This window comes from Oryctolagus cuniculus, chromosome 8 (genome assembly GCF_964237555.1).
Source record: "Oryctolagus cuniculus chromosome 8, mOryCun1.1, whole genome shotgun sequence".
NCBI classification, from domain to species: Eukaryota; Metazoa; Chordata; class Mammalia; order Lagomorpha; family Leporidae; genus Oryctolagus; species Oryctolagus cuniculus.
In genome coordinates, this window is record NC_091439.1 from 8846908 (window position 1) to 8866562 (window position 19655).

Here is a 19655-nt window from a genome sequence, read left to right on the forward strand (position 1 = left end):
GCTCATGAAAACTTTAAAACATAAAGCACTATCTGTAATGATTTAACATACACATAATTATATAACCATAGAATAATGTACAATTCATTTCTTATTAACTTGATAGAATATTCAAGTGGCAAGACCAAATTACAGAAGAATATATATCATATGAACATTCCTACATGCAGGTTAAAAAGCATGGGAAAGAATCATAACTATTAACAATGATCATGTACAGTTTGAGGTGGTAGGGAACGGATTAGGGGAGCAGTTTTTTTAAAAATATTTATTGTAAAATACTCTCCTCACATTAAACTAGTAAGTTTCTAATTTTCTAATATAAGGAAATTATGCTCATTCAAAAAGCTTTATGAAATGATTTAAAAGTAGTTTTTCATTGTAATTTTTAATCAAAGTAAAATAAATTATCCCCCAAATATAGACTATGGTCACGCCACATCTCTGGCAAATCTGTTGCTGCCATCTTCTGGAACTTGGTTACTAATGCATGCCATGAGATTGCTTTCCCCTTCTGGAAAATGCTTCTCAGAGGAGACAAAGTCAGAATATCTATATTCTTATATGAATGCAATGTGAAACCAAAATTAGATTTTTTTCATAGAGTTGAATAATTTGTTTATTCACATTAGCCTAAGCTGGCCCCTGGACTTTTCTTGGGAATGCAGAAAGGAATGTCTTACAATGAAATTCCCACCAACTACTGCATGGGCTGGATTTTTCTTCCAAAAAAAAAATTAAAAAGCAAATAATGACGTAAGATAAAATACAATGATTTGAATGGACAGTAACAAGCAAATAAGCAGTTTTTCTTTTCTATTCTGAAATCAGATTGTGTTAAAGGGAAGATGGGCAAAGAAAGAACGCACCAAGCAGTTCCAGAAAGGTGGATAAAAGGCAGTCACTCATGAAAGAAATGATGCATAGAAATACCTATTCAGTGTGTGCTACTCTATGAGGACAGGAATAAAGCAGTAGATCAACTTCTTACATAAGAATGATGTGCTTTTATAAATGTAAGCTTTTGTGGGGGCCGGCACTGTGGTGTAGTGGGTAAAGCTCCTCTGCAGTGCCGGCATCCCATATGGATGCTGGTTCGAGTCCCAGCTGCTCCACTTCAGATCCAGCACTCTGCTATGGCTGGGAAAGCAGTAGATGTCCCGAGGCCTTGACCCTTGCACCTGCATTGGAGACCTGGAGGAAGTTCCTGGCTCCTGGCTTCAGATCGGCACAGCTCCGGCCATTGCAGCCAATTGCGGAGTGAACCAACAGATAGAAGCCTCTCTTTCTCTCTCTCTCTCTCTCTCTCTCTCTCTCTCTCTTCCCCTCTCTCCCTCTCCCTCTCTCACTCTCCTTCTCTCTATATATAACTCTGACTTGCAAATAAGTAAATCTTTAAAAAAAAGAATTTTTTATTATTAATTTATTTGCACACATTTCATAAATACAAATAAAGATTGCTTAAAACATCAATGACATAATGAAGGTTTCATACCCCATCCTGTCTGGGACATTTTCAGGTGAAAGTAAAATTATTTCAAACATACTTGGGTCTCCAGATGTTACTGGAACTCTCTGTTCGCCTTCACCATTAACTTCTGGAAAGAATATTGGACACTTTAATTTCCTACTTCCTTATCTCCCGTTCACATGTAGACTTAGTGCAATCATTCTTCTCCTTCTTTCTCACCCAGTTGAGTCTGGTAAATGTTTGGCTTTTGCAGGGTGGGGTTGGGGAGGGAGTGAATGTAGCATTTGCCAATCTCAAACAATTTCCACCATGTCTTATCTAAAGCCATCACAAGGATGTGGCTGGGTGCAGAGTTGGGACTAGATGTGCACAGGCAGGTAGCTACAAGCTGCAGCACACCACCTCTGATATCTCTGTTGAAACTGTTGTTATCTAAGCACAGGACAGACCCCACCGACTTCCTATCACCAAAGGAAGTCGCATCTCTTATCTACCTGATGAATAGCCAGCATTGGCACCCCCATATCTGTGAACATTCTCCTCTGTTGTTTCTCTTCCCATTTCTCTGGCTGTCACTTGTCCTCTGCTGTCTAAAACCCACAGGCACATCTGGTCAATGTATACCAGGCTTCCATCCTCCACTCCCTTCTAAATTCATTCTCATAATCTCGGTCTTGCTCTATCCCCACATACCACAGATATCTCAAACACAGCGAGGCCAAAGTCAGCACTGAGCTGCTGGTCCTCTCCTCTTTTCATTGCCCAGAACACACACCGTTATTTAATTCAATCATATTACTTAAAATATGGTCATGTTGTATCTCCTGGGTGTACCTTTCTTCTAGGTTAGCCCACCCCTGCCTGCCACACTCCACCAGTTCATCTTCGAATGGTCAAAACTCCCTGTCTTTAGCATAATCTGATCATTACATTTCCTGGTTTCCCCATTTTCCCTACAGACTACATTATTAACTCTAAGGCCCATGGTGGACCCTGCTTTCCTGCCATGCATAGCAAGCAGCAACAGAAGTAAGTTATATTATGATAAAGGTACTGCCTGTTTTTTCCCGTCCTGAGCACCAGATTCTTGATTGAAAAATAAATACAGCATACATGGTTGTATTAATTTCTATTGTTGACATAGCATGTTACCACAAATTTAATGATAACCAACAATGCTCATTTTTCCCCCTTATAGTTCTGGAGCTCAGAAGTCTGAAATAGGTGGGCAGGATCATATTGCTTCCAGAGGCTTTAGGGAAGAATCCGTCTCCCAGTGTTTTCCAGTTTCTAAGATGCTGCCTGGATTGTTTTTGCCACAGCCCCACATCACTCCAACCTCTGCTTCCATTGCTGGCACAACTCCTCTCTCTTACCCTCCTGCTCAGGTAACATTGGATAATCTCCCTATTTTGAAATCTTTAATCACATCCACAAAATCCCTTTTGACGTCTAAGGTAACAAGGTTGTAGGTCCTGAGGATTAGGGTATGGAAGTTTCTTGAAGGCCCACAACAGAGTTTAGTGAAGAGCAGTGGCTCCATCATAGCTTGCCTGGATCCAAATCCTGGTTGTGTGTATTAATAGCTAGAATATCTTGGGAGGATAATTAATTTTTCTGTACCTTCCTTATCTTACCCATAAAACATGGATATAAAAAGTACAAATTTCACAAGGTTTAAAAAAAAGGACAAAAAATAATAAGAGTAAAGTACAAAGAAATATACCGGACCCACTACTGTTAGCCTTGTGCAGGTAGCAGAGGTCATGTCCAGCCAAGTCCCATTTCTACTTACAAAAAATCTGTATGGCATCTAATTAAGGATGTTGCCCTGATAACAAAACCATATTGTTCTGAATGACACATTCTGAGTTAGAATGGGGAATCACATCTCTGGTGCTGTGTAATAAGTCTGTCTCTACACAATAGCCAAAAAAAAATGTACATGGTTACATTTGAGTAGCGATGCCCAGGTCTCCCTCACTCATCAGAATACATTTTTAACCAGAACAGTAATCACGGCTTTCCTCAAGATCCTGATGTCTCCCTGCTGTGAACTCCTTGCTGACAGATGTTCTCCTCTGGCACTGGTATTGGTCAATGCACCAGTCTGCATGGGCACTTCTGCTTGCTAGAAGTCATGGTCTCTGTTAACTGACATCCATGAGGTCTTTCTTTTTGCAGGGCACTTTGGGAAATCCTGGGTTGGGGCCTTATTTATTCAATCAATGCTGGATATGGCTACAAACAATCCATATCTCTCTTTAATTTTTACCTAATCTCAGACTTACTGGCCAGCCATGGGACAGTAAACAACTTGCCTGCTGAGTTTAGGGAAGGGAACTTGTGAACAGACTTATGTCTCAGTTGCTTCTAGATCTGGAAATATATCTCATTCCCTCCTCCCCCAGCCCCAGTCCCTTGTCCAGTGGGCAGCAGAAGCTGAGGACCACCTGCTTCTCCCTGGAACACGGATTTGAGGCACCAGTGCTCAATCCCTTAAAACATCTTTGGGCTACGCTCTGTATTCACAGCCTCCTCATACTGATTTATTAACTATATCTCAATGTTGATTTGTTTATGCATAACTGTTGAATAGTGAATTATTAATAGATTGTAGAAACCTGGGTTAAAATACCAGGTATAAATGTAACTGCTAGTCAATGAATTCATTTGGACAAGTTAACGAGGATTGCACTCAATAAATTAAAAATAGTAAAACAATATGTTCTTTTACCTTTAACTTCCATGTTATTTTAGTTAGTGTTTTTGGTTTTTATTTATTTTAAGGGTTACTTATATTAACTGTGATGCAGATGCGAATTTGACTGTAGCAGCATAAAGCCCTTCATTTTATTAGATCGTCGTCTTTGCTGACTTCACTTTAAATGGATAATTCACTGAGTATGCCAAGGCCGGGAGCTGTGCATTAAAGCAAGATGGGAAATGAACTTTCAACTCTGTCGCTCCCCCTCTTCGTGGAGGAGCAACACAAAGCCCTGCCTAGGCTTCATATCCGAGTCACGGCACCATTATGTCGCTCCCCCTCTTCGTGGAGGAACGACACAAGACCCTGCGCTGTTCTTTCGTCTGCTCGGCCCTCCCCGGGTTTGCTGCTGGTTCTTCCCGGGTTGGCTACTATCCCTTCCACCTCCGTGGAAGGGCAGTTCCCCCTGGCCACATTCCCCACTTCCGCAGGGGAGCGGCACACCGCCGGCCGGCTCTTCTCGGGGGCTGCACAGGTGTTCCTTCAGCTAGATGTTCCCCATAGATGTTCCCGGTGCATGCCGTCTCTCTCCTCCTTTATAGTCCTCTTCCGCCAATCCTAACTCGGCTGCCCACACGCCGAGTACGCTGCTCTCCAATCAGGAGCAAGTCCTACAATTTATTAGTTGAACTGGAGGCAGCTGTGCGGAAGCTGTTTACTTCTCTCCCAGCGCCATATTGTGGGAGAGCAGATGCATAGAATAAGTCTTAATTCGAGTAACAGTCTAGTCCGGATTGCTCCCCACAAACTCGTTCCACAAGGAATGACTTCCGTGCAGGCCCCCTGTGGCTCAGCTGCATGAGAACCAAAGACTGGATCCAAGTGCAGGCACTCTTCCAAGCGGTCCAGCTGCAGTATCTCATGCCACACTCAGTCTTTTAAGGTGGGCAATATCGTTATCTTCAACAACTTGCACCACAGCCGCAGGTGCTGAGCAGGGACGCCAGGCACTCAGCCTTGCAGCTTGTCTCTGCAAACTTCGTACGTGACATTTATTCGGTCCCATCCACTGGCACGCTGAGTCACAGAACTTCCGGTCCTAAAGGCGGCAGAACCGTGAATGTGCTTTGGCTCACGCAAACGCTCTAGTGCCCTGGAGGGAGCTGGGCGGGGGCTGTCTCCTAGGCAACCGCAGAAGCACCCCTCCCCCTGGACGCAGAACGGTGACGTCACTTTCTTAGTGCGGTGGGAGGGCGGAGTTGGGTACCCAGGAGACCCGTTGGTGGGGAAGTCACTTCCTGCCGGAGACGCTGTTTCCTAGCAACGGCCTCCCACCTCCGTTTTTAGTCCCGCCCCCTCGGTCAGTCGGGCGCTCGTTGTCCGAGCGCTGCTAGGCCCGGCCGCCGCGAGAGGCTAGCGCCGGGGGCCGTGCGCTCGGTTCTGGGGAGCCCGCCGCAGGAGTGGCGGGGGATCACGGGGCGGTGACTGCGCCGGGGTATGCGGGGGCCTGTCGTGTGCTGGGTTCCGGACGCCCTGAGGAGCTGGCGGAGACCCGGGCGCTCCGGGCTCTGCGGTGAGCGGCCGTCCAGGTGCGCGCTGCTGCGGGTGGCGGGCGCGGCCCAGGCCCGGCCTTTCCTCAAATAGAGACTTTTAAGGCAGCCCATTGCGGAAACTTCCTTTTGCTTGATTTGGCTTTGTTTGCACTGTTGTGAGGGGCAAAGTGCTTGGAAAAATATCGCTGTTCGTGTTCTAACGTTACGATCTTTTCCTTTGAATAGAGCAGTGTGCAAGCTGTGTGTGTGTGTGTGTGTGTGTGCACTTACACCTTTTACCCTGCCAGCCCTCCAGGCGCGGTCGGTTTGTACGCAGTGTTAACACTTTTGGAATAAAAGTGAAAAGTAAAGTGTATATTAACGGGCAGCATTTTGCTCAGCTTTAAACAACCGTAAAGCTGTTTTAGGGTAAAGTCTTCCTGAATTTTCGTTTTTGAAAACAAGCTGCTTGTGAGGATCTGGTATTTCTTTGCAAGAACACTTATGTTTTTAGGAGAAGATGTAGCTCCGTGTTCGTGCGATGTTGGCTCGGCTTGGCTCCTGGGGGGAGGCACGCACTGCAGTGGGAATTCTCAAGTGTGCGAAGAAGTCTGATTTGCTCTTTTGTGTATTTCAGCCACTTTCAGAGCTTGGACTATTCCAGTTATTTATTAGCTGTTGTATAAAGGTAAAAGGCAACACGATGTCTGACGAAGTTTTTAGCACAACTTTGGCTTATACAAAGAGTCCAAAAGTTACCAAAAGAACTACATTCCAGGTAAAGTATTCCAAACATCTTCATTTTCAGTGTTTTTACAACTTAAACGCTGTATCAGGAAGGTAGGAAGTGGTGATGTACAATCAGTCCTATATAAGGATGAGCAAACCTTACATTCCTTTGAGCTTTTGCTGACGGTCATGTTGGGGCTCCAGGATTATTTAAACGACTACTCAGGTAGCCTCATTATGAAGTTCTTACTAAGTTCAAAGTTAAACGAGTTGTAATTATTCATTTGAGTAGCAGAGAGACAGAGTTCCCATCAGCTGATTCATTTCCAGGATGACAGCAACAGTCAGGTCTGGGCCAGGCTGAAGCCTAGAGCCAGGAACTCACTCTAGATCTTCCATAGCAGTGACAGGGACCCAACTCCCTGAACCATCCATCACCTTCTGCCTACCAGGAGCACATTAGCAGGTATCTGGATTCAGCAGTGGAGCTGATACTGGCCCAAGCACTCCTCCTATATAGATTCAGGCATCCCTACCTGCATCTTAACTGCCAGGCATAGCTTTAAATGGCTACTTTCCTGTAAACATTTTGTGTTTTTTCCTGTTGTAACATAAAAACATTTAAATTGTCTATGTTGTGTCTACAGTTCTGAACTCAGGCGCCAAAGGTATTGATTGCCTCCATTTCAGGAATGTGCCAAAATAAAAATGTTTTAAAAATACTAGTTTCAGGGCAGGTATTGGAGCAGCAGGTTAAGCCGCTGTTGAGACACCTGTGTCCTATATTAGAGTGCCTGGTTGAGTCCAGGCCACTCTGCTTCTGGTTCAGATTCCTGCTAATGTGCACACTAGCAGGCAGCAGGTGAGGGCCCAAGTACTTGGGTTCTTGCCACCCACATGAGAGACCTAGATGATGTTCCTGGCTCTTGGCTTCAGCCTGGCCCAGCCTTGGTTGTCTCAGGCATTTGAGGAGTATGAATCAGAGGATGGACTATCTCTTTCTCTGTTTCCCTCCTCACCCCTCTGCTTCTGTCACTTTGCTTTTGAAGTAAATAAATTATCTTTCAAAAAAGCACCAATTTCTTTCAAAATGCCAATTTCTAATAAATTTTGTCTAAATTGAGTTTGGTTTCTTACCTTCCAGCTTGAATTACCCTTATAACCTGCAATTAATGTATTTGATAGTGTCCGTCTCCTCCATTTTAATTGCAGGCTCTGTTAGGAAGGTCTCTTGTCTGTGACATAGCACACTGAATCTCAGGGCGCAGGTGCATGGCACAAAATAGGCTTCCAATGCATGTTTATTAGATAAATGGAACCTCCCTTTGAAAGCAGTTATTAAAAAAGTATTATTCATTTAAAACTTATAAATATGAGACCTCCACATTTGGGCAGGAGTTGATTTTAATTGTTTTCTTTCAGGATGAGCTAATAAGAGCAATTACAGCTCGCTCGGCCAGGCAGAGGAGCTCTGAGTACTCCGAGGACTTTGACAGTGATGAGATTGGTATGGAGAAGTAAACCGCGTTTCTTTTTTTTACTTCCTTACTTCTTTAGCAACCCATCGTCACTTTACGCTAACATATTACCCATGGATTAGATTGGTTTTAGATTTCAACCTTTTGATTAGTAGAAAGCAAGTCTTATCTTCAAGAATTTGTCTTAAGTGTCTCTTGTTTGAATTATAAATTAACTGACAACACGTATGCTAATAAAAGAGGGCTATCCTTTTGGAGTTGGAGAAAGTTTTATGTTTAAGGTTCACAACCCTACAGCTGGTTGGTAACCAAGGACCACAGAACTACTTTGGTGCATATGGGAAGCACTTTTGTAATGCTTGTCATACATCACGTTTTTTTATCTGTAGTTGAGGGTCGGTGTAAAAAACAGATCCTTCACATTGCATATATTACTAGCATCTTAATTTAATTTAGTTATTTAAACTTATTTTAGGTTTTAAATATAGGCACACAAAATTCTGAACTTTTAATTCAGTTTTCTATTCTTTACTGTGCACTGGGAGACTTTTAATGTTCTCTGTAACAAACAAGCAATCAAAATAATAATTAAATCACTGCTATGTTGTAAGGTTAGGATATTCTTTAGTTGTTCTTTTTTTTTTTTTTTTTTTTTTTTGACAGGTAGAGTTATAGACAGTGAGAAAGGTCTAACTTCCGTTGATTCACTCCCCAAATAGCCGCTACGGCCGGTGCTGCACCGATCCGAATCCAGGAGCCGGGTGCTTCCTCCCGGTCTCCCATGTGGTTGCAGGGACCCAAGCACTTTGGCCATCCTCCGCTGCCTTCCCGGGCCACAGCAGAGAGCTGGACTGCAAGAGGAGAAGCTGGAACTAGAACCCAGTGCCCCAACTGTGACTAGAACCCAGGGTGCCAGTGCCGCAGGCGGAGGATTAGCCAAGTGAGCCACGGCACCAGCCTAGTTGTTCTGTTAAAAATAATATGTAGTTTTGTGGACAGAACTGTAGTTCCAAAATATTTATGGGGGAAAAAAAAAGCTAGTTAAATTATTCCATTGACAGTTGCTGTTGATTTTATACAGAGTCATTTGCAAAGAAAGTTTTATACTCCAAACTTTGGTTGAAATGTCCCACTGCTGACAGTTATTTTGAGGAGTTTTTGGTGGTGGTTCCCAGGGCAAGTACTGTACTTGGCACTGATTGATTTTGAGTAAATCAGTGAAATGGAATTTTTACTTTATATGTGTCAATAAAAGCTGCCTATATTAGGTATTTTGAAGAGCTGCAAAATAGATTTGCACCCATTCATGATGTATGTTTTTCCAGTCATTTCTGTTCTTTAATCTTTTTTGGTTCATGCAACCTTTAAAACTAAAATATACTATTGAAAATGCTTTTTTTTTTTTTGCGTTTTTCAGTTTCTTTGGGGGATTTTTCTGATACCTCAGTAGATGAAAATTCAATTAAGAAGAAAATGAATGATTTTCATATATCAGATGATGAAGAAAAGAGTGCTCCAAGACTGACTTTTTTGAAAACCAAGAAATCAAGCAATGACCTAATCAAAGATAAGCCAGAATTGACCATCAAGAATGATGAGGAAATGGCACCCAATGGTTGTGAAGACATAGTCGTAAATTCCTCATCTGAATCTCAAAGTAAAGGCCAAGAAATTGAGAAAGACAAAATTAAACTGAAACCCAAACCCAGAATTCTTCCAGTGAAAAGCACATCTTCAGGTAATTTGTTGGTTAGCTATAATTGCACTTCTTGAAAACTATTTTGAGATAATCCGCACAAAATACTCTTGTATCTAGTATATGTTTAAGGGGGAAAAGCCATCAGATCTAACTTTTTAATTTTATATATATAAAGCAAAATAATAGACCCCTAGAGGAAACCTGTAGTTAGGCTTTCTGGCTGTGTTATCAGTCTCGCATCTTGCTGCTGCTGGAAAGAAAGCCAGAGCACCTTCATCCAGAAGCTACAGCTGCCAAAATCCCACACCAGTGAGCTTGAGTTTTGCTTTTTTAGGGACAGATGTGCAATGTAATCCTTTCTAAGCCCCTCGGACTCCAGAGATTAGAGCTAAAACAGCATTGGAACTAATCCTGAAAACAGTCATTCCCATATCAACATTTTGCCAGAAAATTTTTTTGACGTTTGTGTACTTGAAGGGACAGTTTTGTTGTTGCTTTCCCCACTGTTTCCCTGAGTGCTAGGCACAGAGGAGCAAAGGTAGAATGGAGCAAGGACCAACCTCTTTAATGACTCCCAGGCCACCACACAAGAAGTTGTGCAGGCAGTGTTAAAGACTTGGTGTCTTCCAGTTTTGTTGCTTTCTGTTTTATAGAGGAAATATTCATTGATGCTAACTTCATAAAAATGTCTTTGTTTTATATCATCAGTAGATACAATGCTGGCCAATAGTTCACACATTGTACGTTCATTGTATAGTTCACATGTTAACACTGATAACATCAGAGAACATTTTAGCTATGTGTTAAGAAGCAGCTCCTTCCTCCCCCTGCCCCCAATCCCATTAACTTTGAAATGATGAAAAGATATAAGCAAAGAACACTAGAAAATGTGTCCAGGACATTGGAAGACAAGTCATTGTTTATTAGTTATATATAACATCAGCAAATACATGAAACTTTACCGTATTCATATGAAAGAAGATGTCGCCTACTCTTCCTGTTCTTCAGAGCTGTGTTGAGAATATACTGAATTGTGTTTCATAAACACTACACGAACGCAAGCAGAAGACAAAAAGAAGCAGAATTAGCTTCTAAATTCTACCTTTGCAGCATAGTGAGTGGAATCAAAGATAGAGAGGAAGGAAACATAATTGAAATTTATTAAGGAAATGTGGGCCAGTGTTGTGGTACAGTAAGTTAAGTCCCCTCTTGTGATGCCAGCATCCCATGTAGGCAATGCCAGTTCAGGTCCAGGATGCTGTGCTTCTGATGCAGCTCCCTGCTAATGGGCCTGTGAAAGCAGCAGAAGATGGGCCAAGTACTTCAGCACCAGAAACCCATGTGTGAGGCCTGGATGGAATTCCATGCCCCTGGCTTCAGCCTGGTCTAGACATGGTTGTTGTGGCCATTTTTGGATAGAACCAATAGCCAAGAGATCTCCATCTCTTCTCTCTCCCTTCCCCTCTTTCTCTCTCTTTTTCTCTCTTTGTCTGCATTTAAACAGAAGTAAAGAAAAAGGAAAATGTCAGCATATAACAGCTAGAAATTGGTCGTAGACATATGGAAATATAGAATTAGAAATTTATGGTATCTAGGAGCCAGCGCTGTGGTGCAGTTGGCTAATCTTCTGCCTGCAGCACTGGCATCCCTTTGGGGTGCCAGTTCTAGTCCCGCTGCTCCTCTTTTAATCCAGCTCTCTGCTATGACCTGGGAAAGCAGTGGAAGATGGCCCAAGTGCTTAGGCTCCTGCACCTGCATGGGAGACCCAGAAGAAGCTCCTGGCAGCTGGCTTTGGATCAGCCTAGCTCTGGCTGTTGTGGCCATTTGGGGAGTGAATCAGCGGATGGAAGACCTTTCTCTCTGTCTCCCTCTCACTGTCTGTATCGCTGCCTCTCAATTAAATAAATAAATTTTTTTTTTTTTTTGACAGGCAGAGTGGACAGTGAGAGAGAGAGACAGAGAGAAAGGTCTTCCTTTGCCGTTGGTTCACCCTCCAATGGCCGCCGCGGCTGGCGCGCTGTGGCCGGCGCACCGCGCTGATCTGATGGCAGGAGCCAGGAGCCAGGTGCTTTTCCTGGTCTCCCATGGGGTGCAGGGCCCAAGCACCTGGGCCATCCTCCACTGCACTCCCTGGCCACAGCAGAGGGCTGGCCTGGAAGAGGGGCAACCGGGACAGAATCCGGCGCCCCGACCGGGACTAGAACCCGGTGTGCCGGCGCCACTAGGCGGAGGATTAGCCTAGTGAGCCGCGGTGCCGGCTGGTAAAAATATTTTTTAAAAAAGAAATTTATGGTAGATAAAAAGCTATGGTAAACTAAAATGAATATGGAAATACTTAAACCACAAAGTGGCAGCAAAACTCTAACTGATCCACTTAGGGGTGTATACACACACACATACCACTTGTATATCTGCACATGTAATATAATTACCAATATAGGTAATATTATATGTTTGATTATAAAACAAAGTTTGAAAAAAGTATTTGGGCATTTGTTTTATTTCTGAGAACTTGACAATACTTCTCGAAGTGGAGTTTTGGTATACATTATATTAAAGTCGTTAACCCTCAGGTTCTTCAAATTGAAAAATGAAAATTGAGGTTAGTGGTCTTTAGATAACACCCGGTATATCAGATTCATTAAGGATCTGATGAATAATTCATTTATGAAAGAATTAATGTGGTTTACAAATATAGTTTTATACTCTAAATTCTTAGATTTTTTTTTTCATGTCGTATAAGATCCTTCTGAGTAGCAAATAATGCTTTATTTATTTATTTGGAAGGCACAAGGACAGAGATAGACAGAGAGAGAGAGAGAGAGAGATGCAGAGATCCCCCATCTGCTGATTGACCATTAAAACAGTAGAACTTGAAAATGTTCATTCTGCCTGCTTGTCTTTTGTAAAAAGTGCAATGACCAGACTCCTTCAATTTGTAGAGCAAGTGTCACTTGGGTGGTGATTGCAGGAAATATTTTCTGCAGGCTAAGTTGTTTTAGTTTTAATATTAATGTCACCAGAGTTGTGGTCTTTGCAGTCAGGTGCTTGTGCTTTAACCCCAGAACTGTAACTTCCTAGGTTTGTGACCTTGGATACAAGACCTCTTCTTCAGTTTATTCATCTATGAAATAACTTAACAGTTGAAATACCTCTAGGAGATAAATGACTTCATGTATTTGAAGTGCTTATAACAGTTCTGGCATGAATTAAGCATTTTATAAATACATCTTTTACTCATTTTGATATTTAGTATTTGTTCATAAACAGATTGTTTCATTTATCCACAAATATTTATTTTGATTACCACTGTAGTATGTTACAAGCACTGTGATGATAGAAAAGAATACAACAATAAAGATGTAGCACAGTCATCCAAGACTTAATTTAGTCAGGATGTGTTCGAAAGGTATGATAAACCAATTTTACACATAAAGTTAAGACAAAAATATAGAAATGATAAGCTTCCATCAACATATTGAGAGATGGAAATACATTAGTTCTTATTTTAAAGTTAGAAATAAATAGTAACTTTAATTTAAATATCTGCTAGAGAAGTCTTATGAATGCAGTTATATTCACAAATTATCTAGTTCTACATTTCTTCCTCCATTGTAAAGGGGCACTTCTGTCCCCTGTGTGCCAACTTCACCATCTTCTAATTTGTAACAGGCTTTGGCTTATAATTTTGTTTATTGAGAATCATCTCCTTTTCCAACCTGTAGAGTCCTTGTACAGGGCCTGCTATCAGGTACTCAGTAAAGGTTTAGGGAACCTCCTCATTTTATACAGGTAGACCAAGGGAAGGTATCATTTTGTTTTTGTTTTCTTAAATATCTAGAATACAATGAAGATCATGAAGTTGAAGAGTTAGGATTTCATAAACAAGTACATTATACTAAAGTATATATATTAGCTGCTTTCAGGATGGCAAATATCTTTTTATTTTGGTTAAGAGCTGTCATTTAATTGCGCTTTATGTGAGCTCTGGGTAGACAAGGATTGTGGCATTCCTATGCACTCTCCAGGACAGAGAGACAAGGGCGAGAACAGAATGGAAGTAGGGAGGCCACCTGGGGGTAGTTGAAGCCATGGGCTTTGTTTGATACACTGGACTTACAGCATTTTATCTTTCAGCAGAAAACAACAGCAGCCTTGAAACAGATGACCACTTGAAACCTTTACCTCGGCCAAGGAGCATGTTAAAAAAGAATAGCTACAGGGAACAGAAAGATAGACTGGAAGAAAAAGAAATCTCTCCCAGTCAAGAACCACAGGTACAGTCTGCACCTTCTTCCCCTACGAGGCCAAGTGGCACAGAATTAGAAGCTGAGAAGAAAGAGGAAAATGATCATCCTGAGGTTAGTACTACTTCTTTGTGTTCTTGAATTTAAGCCTTTGCATCTGATTGTGTGTGTGTGTGTGTGTGTGTGTGAGAGAGAGGCAATTTGTGTTTGTGTTTTTACATGGTTTTTTTTGTTTGTTTGTTTGTTTTTTTTTAAACAGGCAGAGTGGACAGTGAGAGAGAGAGACAGAGAGAAAGGTCTTCCTTTGCCATTGGTTCACCCTCCAATGGCCGCCGCGGCTGGCGCGCTGTGGCCGGCGCACTGCGCTGATCCGATGGCAGGAGCCAGGAGCCAGGTGCTTATCCTGGTCTCCCATGGGGTGCAGGGCCCAAGCACCTGGGCCATCCTCCACTGCACTCCCTGGCCACAGCAGAGAGCTGGCCTGGAAGAGGGGCAACCGGGACAGAATCCGGCGCCCCAACCAGGACTAGAACCTGGTGTGCTGGCGCCGCTAGGCGGAGGATTAGCCTAGTGAGCCGTGGCGCTGGCCCGTTTTTACATGTTTTCTTTTGCAATTGATATGGAAATGGTTTCAAATTTAAAAAAAATCAATATCCAATTAAACTATGGCATACCAGTGATTATAAGATACATCCAATTTCAGGGAAAGTACGATGTAGAAAAAAGATGTTTCTCTTTAGAATCTATATGATACTACAATTTTCAGTTGCAATCTATTTTTAATTTACATATTTTTAAATTATGTAATTTATGGGTACAGATAATATAGCTAGTATCACTTTATTCATCTGGTTTACTTGACTCAACAGATATGTATTTAATGTTTATGACACTATTTTATTTTATTTGAATATACCAAAATGGAATTGAATATGACCCTTGACATTTCTGTCAGGGGATTTACATCTTGTTCTTAAAGGATAACACCTAGTCCCCTCTCTATATTCCACTGTGGGAAGCAGACTTCCAGCTCATATTTCACATGAGGAAAGTATGAGAGGAACATTCTTCTACCACAATCCGTGTGGGGGCATCAGGATAACTGGGCTTGGTGTGGAAGGATCTGCTCCCTGGGAGGTGATACAAAAGGGGCCACAAGGAGCTCCTTTGTACTGTGGCTGAATGCATGAATTCCTGCAATTTGGACCTGAACTGTTGGGAAGCACAATAGGCAACTCATTCAAATCTTCTGCTGCTTTCCCAGTAAAGCAAACAATTTGACTGACTCCTCTGTGCTCTTTGTAACTTGTTCAGAAAATTGGGGCAGGGAGGGGGAGAAACCCAAACAGTTAACTTTATGTATGATACATACTTTATGTATGATACGTACTTTATGTATGATATGTGCTTGTGTATGATATGTACTTGTGTATGATAAAATTATCCTCTCAGTTCTGGTGCCAACATTCAATATCCAGGTGTAGGCAGAGCTGTGTTCCCTCTGAAGGCTTTAGGGAAGAATTCTTGCCTCTTTCAGCTCTGCTGGTTGGCTGCAGTCCTGAGCATTCTCTGGGTTGTAGCTGTGTCAGTGTAATCCCTGCCTTCATTACTACATAGCCTTCTTTCCTGTTTCTCCTTGGTGTTTCTGTGACTCCTTCTTCTCTAAAAAAAGAAACCAGTCATCAACTATAGGGCCCGCCCTAATCCTGTATGTCCTCCTCTTAACTAAGTACAACTGTAAATGCCTTATTTTTAAATAAGGTCGTATTTTGAGGTTGTGAATAGACCTGAACTTAGGGAAGAACTATTCAAGTGGGTAAAGATACATAATTTTGAATGCTGTTTTTGAACATTTCTTAATTGCTGTGTTGAATACCCACTCTGTGTTTCAGTATTTCTTACAGAAAAAGTGTTCCCAAAGTTTTAAAGTAGCATCATACTGTGACATAGAATTCCACAGAAAAATATCCAACCCTAGTCCCATCATCTAATAGTACTGATGTTCATTTTACAGCTTTATATTAGACTGTTTTCCTATATTTGCTTTATTTTCCATCTTAATATTCATAATATTTTGGGTTTTTCTTTAAGATTTTTAAATGTATTATTTGTTTACTTTTGAGTGGCAGGGACCCAAATACTTGAGCCATCAACACCTACTGCCTCCCAGAGTACGTAGTAGCAGAAAGCTGATCAGAAGTTGAGTAGCCTGGACTTGAATCCATGCTCTCTGATATGGGTTGCTGGTATCCAAAGCAACATCTTAACCACGGTACCAATACCCACTCCCTTTTGTAATGTTTTATATCATTCTTTTCTTCATCTATTAATATTAGATCATGAGTATTTTCATGCTGCTTGTGTGATCTTAAGACCACATTCACATTCACATCCAAAACATAACCCAGAACACAGAATTATTATCATGCCATTGGACACTTCTATTTTTTTTTAAATTTTTTTGACAGGCAGAGTGGACAGTGAGAGAGAGAGACAGAGAGAAAGGTCTTCCTTTGCCGTTGGTTCACCCCCCAATGGTTGCTGCGGCCAGCGCGCTGCGGCTGGCACACCGCGCTGATCCAAAGGCAGGAACCAGGTGCTTTTCCTGGTCTCCCATGGGGTGCAGGGCCCAAGCACTTGGGCCATCCTCCACTGTACTCCCGGGCCACAGCAGAGAGCTGGACTGGAAGAGGAGCAACCAGGATGGAATCCGGCGCTCAGACCGGGATTAGAACCCGGTGTGACGGCGCCGCAGGCAGAGGATTAGCCTATTGAGCTGCGGCACTGGCCGGATACTTCTATTTTTAACAATCTGAGTTTTCAATACATGAAGTATCTCCATGATTGTGCTCTGAATCTTCTTTAAGTTTATGGTTTCAGGGATTTCCCATCTGTTTTTTGTTTAAGCCTTCTCCCTCCTTTATGTTTAACTTTTGGCTTTTCACTGGTCTGTTTCCATCCATATTCTGTCATTCTCAAGCCTCTTAGTAAACTCTTACTTGACACTGTACCTCTACTTACTGCCTTACATTCCTGCAGAAGGCATAGCTAGATACTGAAAGGATGGGCTACTTTGTTTTATCACTATATCCTCATCTCCCACTTTTCCTGTCGATTGTGTATGTGCGTGTGTGTGTGTGAGGTGGCATGAGCGTGTATATCATATTGTTCTTGTGTTAAAGTAACCTAGAATTCCTGGGATAAAGTCTGGTTGATTATGGCATAGTATTTTATTATGGGATTTGATTTCTTAATATTTTGTTAAAATTTTTGCATCTGTATTTATGAAGGTTATTGGTGTATATATTTTTTCTTATATGTTGTTATCAGGCTTTTTTATTAATTGAGTTGAGTAATACCTCTTCCTGCTTTACTTCCTGATAGTTTAGTGTGAAACCAAAAGTTTGGTACCATTTTTCCCTTTAATGAGAAGAATCACCAGCAAAATTATTCAGATCTGGAATATTTTGTGGAGAGGTCTTTGGGCTTAAATTCAGTTGTTTTTGTAATCTGCTGTTCAGATTTTTCCATTTCAACAGTTTAGTGATTTCTGTATACTAAGAAATTGAGACATTAATTTATAAACATAGTTGTCCATGATACTGCCTTATCCTTTTGATATCTATTATCATGATTATCATTACATTCTTTTACCTCTAATGTATATATTTTTTGTTTTCTGTCTCTATTTCTTGTTAAATATTTATAGACTGCTTAGTTTTATTCAGCTTTTCACAAGAACAAACTTGGGCTTTGCTAGTATCTCTGTTGTGTATTTCCATTTTCACTGCTTTTCAGTGTTTATTCATTTCTTTTACTTTCTTTGATTTAATTTTATATCATTGAGTGAAAAGTTTCTCATTGACTTTAAGCCTTTCATCCTTTCTAGTAAAACCTTCGAAAGCTACAAATTTTCTTTTCTGCACTGCTTTAGCAGCCCCAACTTTTTTGATGCCTTTTACTTTCATTGCAATTTCTTTAAATATAATTTATAATTTCCAATGTGATTTATTTTGGGACAAATCAATTTTTTGTGGTAAATAACATTTAAAAAGTTTTATTTATTATTTTATTTGAAAGACAGAGACAGACAAAAAAGACAAAGAGGTCCCACCCACTGATTACTCCCCAAATGCTCATAACAACCAGTGCTATGTCAGACTGAAGTCAGTCTAGATCTCCCAGATGGGTGGCAAAGACCCAACTACTTTGAAACATCCCCTGCTGCCTCCCAAAGTGTGCATCAGGAGGAAGCTAGAAATGGAAGCAGAGCTGGGCCTCTAATCCAGGCACTCTGATTCGTGATGCACACTTCCAAAGTACCATCTCAACTACTGTGCTAAACACTTGCCCCCAAATTAAACTTCCCATATGATACCATCATTACCTTTTGGAAAGATTATTACTCTATGAAAACATGTTTAATTTAGTTTCAAATATGCTTATTTTGTCTCAGATATTATCTTCAGAATTTTGAGGAAAAATCAAATACATCAAATCCCTGTGATTTCCTACCTAAAATATGTAGAATTACCTGGGTTTATAAATCTTTCGTTTAGACAACTATTAATATTTGTTTGAGAGAAGATATTTGTACCTACTGTCATCTTTATACTTTTGTTGAAAGAGGAATTGTAGAAAGAGATGTCAGCCTAGTCATTGCCTTAGATATTTATAAAAGATTTCATTTTGAACAGCAGGAGTTTTGAAAAATATTAACAAATATAGAGATACCAGTTATATAAAGGACTAGAATAATTCTTTTAGTGATCCTTTTTAATGACTAGGACATCAAAGTCAAAAGTATATTCTTTTCTACTATCTTGATACTTGGTATTTCAACAACTAGCTCCTAATAATGCATAATTTTGAGTCATAACAAAGTTTTAATAAAGCTGTTGCCTCCACAAATATTGGGAACTAAACTTATATGGTAAATGCGTTTCTTTTAAACAGGACCCATGTGCAACAAATCTATCACCATCATCCCTTAGAGAAAGTACTGGAAATTCCTTTTCACCAGAACCTGGGGAAAAATCATCCATAAAAGGTAGATATTTATAATTTTGTGTCTTATTTGTGACATATGTATTGCTTAGAAGTCTGTTTGTAAGAGAAATGATACTTTTTATAGTTACAAGGAAAATAACTATTTGTATTAGTCTGAGTTTTAATCCCAACTATGCAGTTTATTAACTGTTGTTACTTTAGATGCCGAAAAGTGATCTCTGAGTGTCTAAGTTATATATTATCTGTCTCATAAGGCAGTTGTGGAAATCAAGTGACAAAGGGCATTTCAGCCATTAGGCAGTTCCTGGTACAAGTACAGTGATCACTTAAGGTAAACTATTACTATATATGCGTTGCTGCAGCAGATTGTAATGCAACATAATGGCTAGGTGAAATTTTAGAGTGAAACTAAACTAGATTTGAATCCAGACACAACAACATGAACATAGTAACCAACCTATCTTGCCCTGTATATTGATCTTTAAATAAAAGTATTCTACCTCATAGGGTGGTTGTGAAAATTAAATTAATGAGTAATATACACAAAGCACTTAGAACAATATCATGGTAAGCAGATAGTGACGTGTCTCATGCACTGCTTCTTTTCCTAGGGGCATGACATGTGGCTTAATGAGAGACCTAAAAGGCATAACTGTTTCTAGGACTGGGATGTGTAACTAGCATTAGCTAAGTGCTTACTATGTAACATTTTTGTCATTTTTCAGATGAGACAAACTGACGTGCAAAGATATTGGGAATCATACCCAACTTTAGTGATGGAG

At 40.9% G+C, this 19655-nt stretch overlaps 1 protein-coding gene across 14 annotated transcripts in view; it reads left to right on the plus strand.

Annotated features, from left to right (window-relative positions):
- Positions 1 to 5520: 5520 nt before the first annotated feature.
- MAP9 (microtubule associated protein 9) overlaps positions 5521 to 19655 on the plus strand; it is a 46077-nt gene continuing 31942 nt past the window's right edge. For 3 of the 14 annotated variants that reach the window (XR_007909330.2, XR_007909329.2, XM_051819924.2), the window contains exons 1-6: positions 5522 to 5767; positions 6348 to 6488; positions 7862 to 7946; positions 9335 to 9655; positions 13754 to 13977; positions 18820 to 18913. Coding sequence is in view for 11 of the 14 variants with exons in the window: in XM_051819924.2 (XP_051675884.2) it covers positions 6414 to 6488; positions 7862 to 7946; positions 9335 to 9655; positions 13754 to 13977; positions 18820 to 18913 (799 nt within the window). In the remaining 3 variants the exon portion in view is untranslated. Of the gene's footprint in view, positions 5768 to 6347; positions 6489 to 7861; positions 7947 to 9334; positions 9656 to 13753; positions 13978 to 18819; positions 18914 to 19655 lie in introns of all 14 variants that reach the window. The other 11 variants (XR_007909331.2, XM_051819929.2, XM_051819928.2 and 8 more) reach the window with 8 other exon arrangements.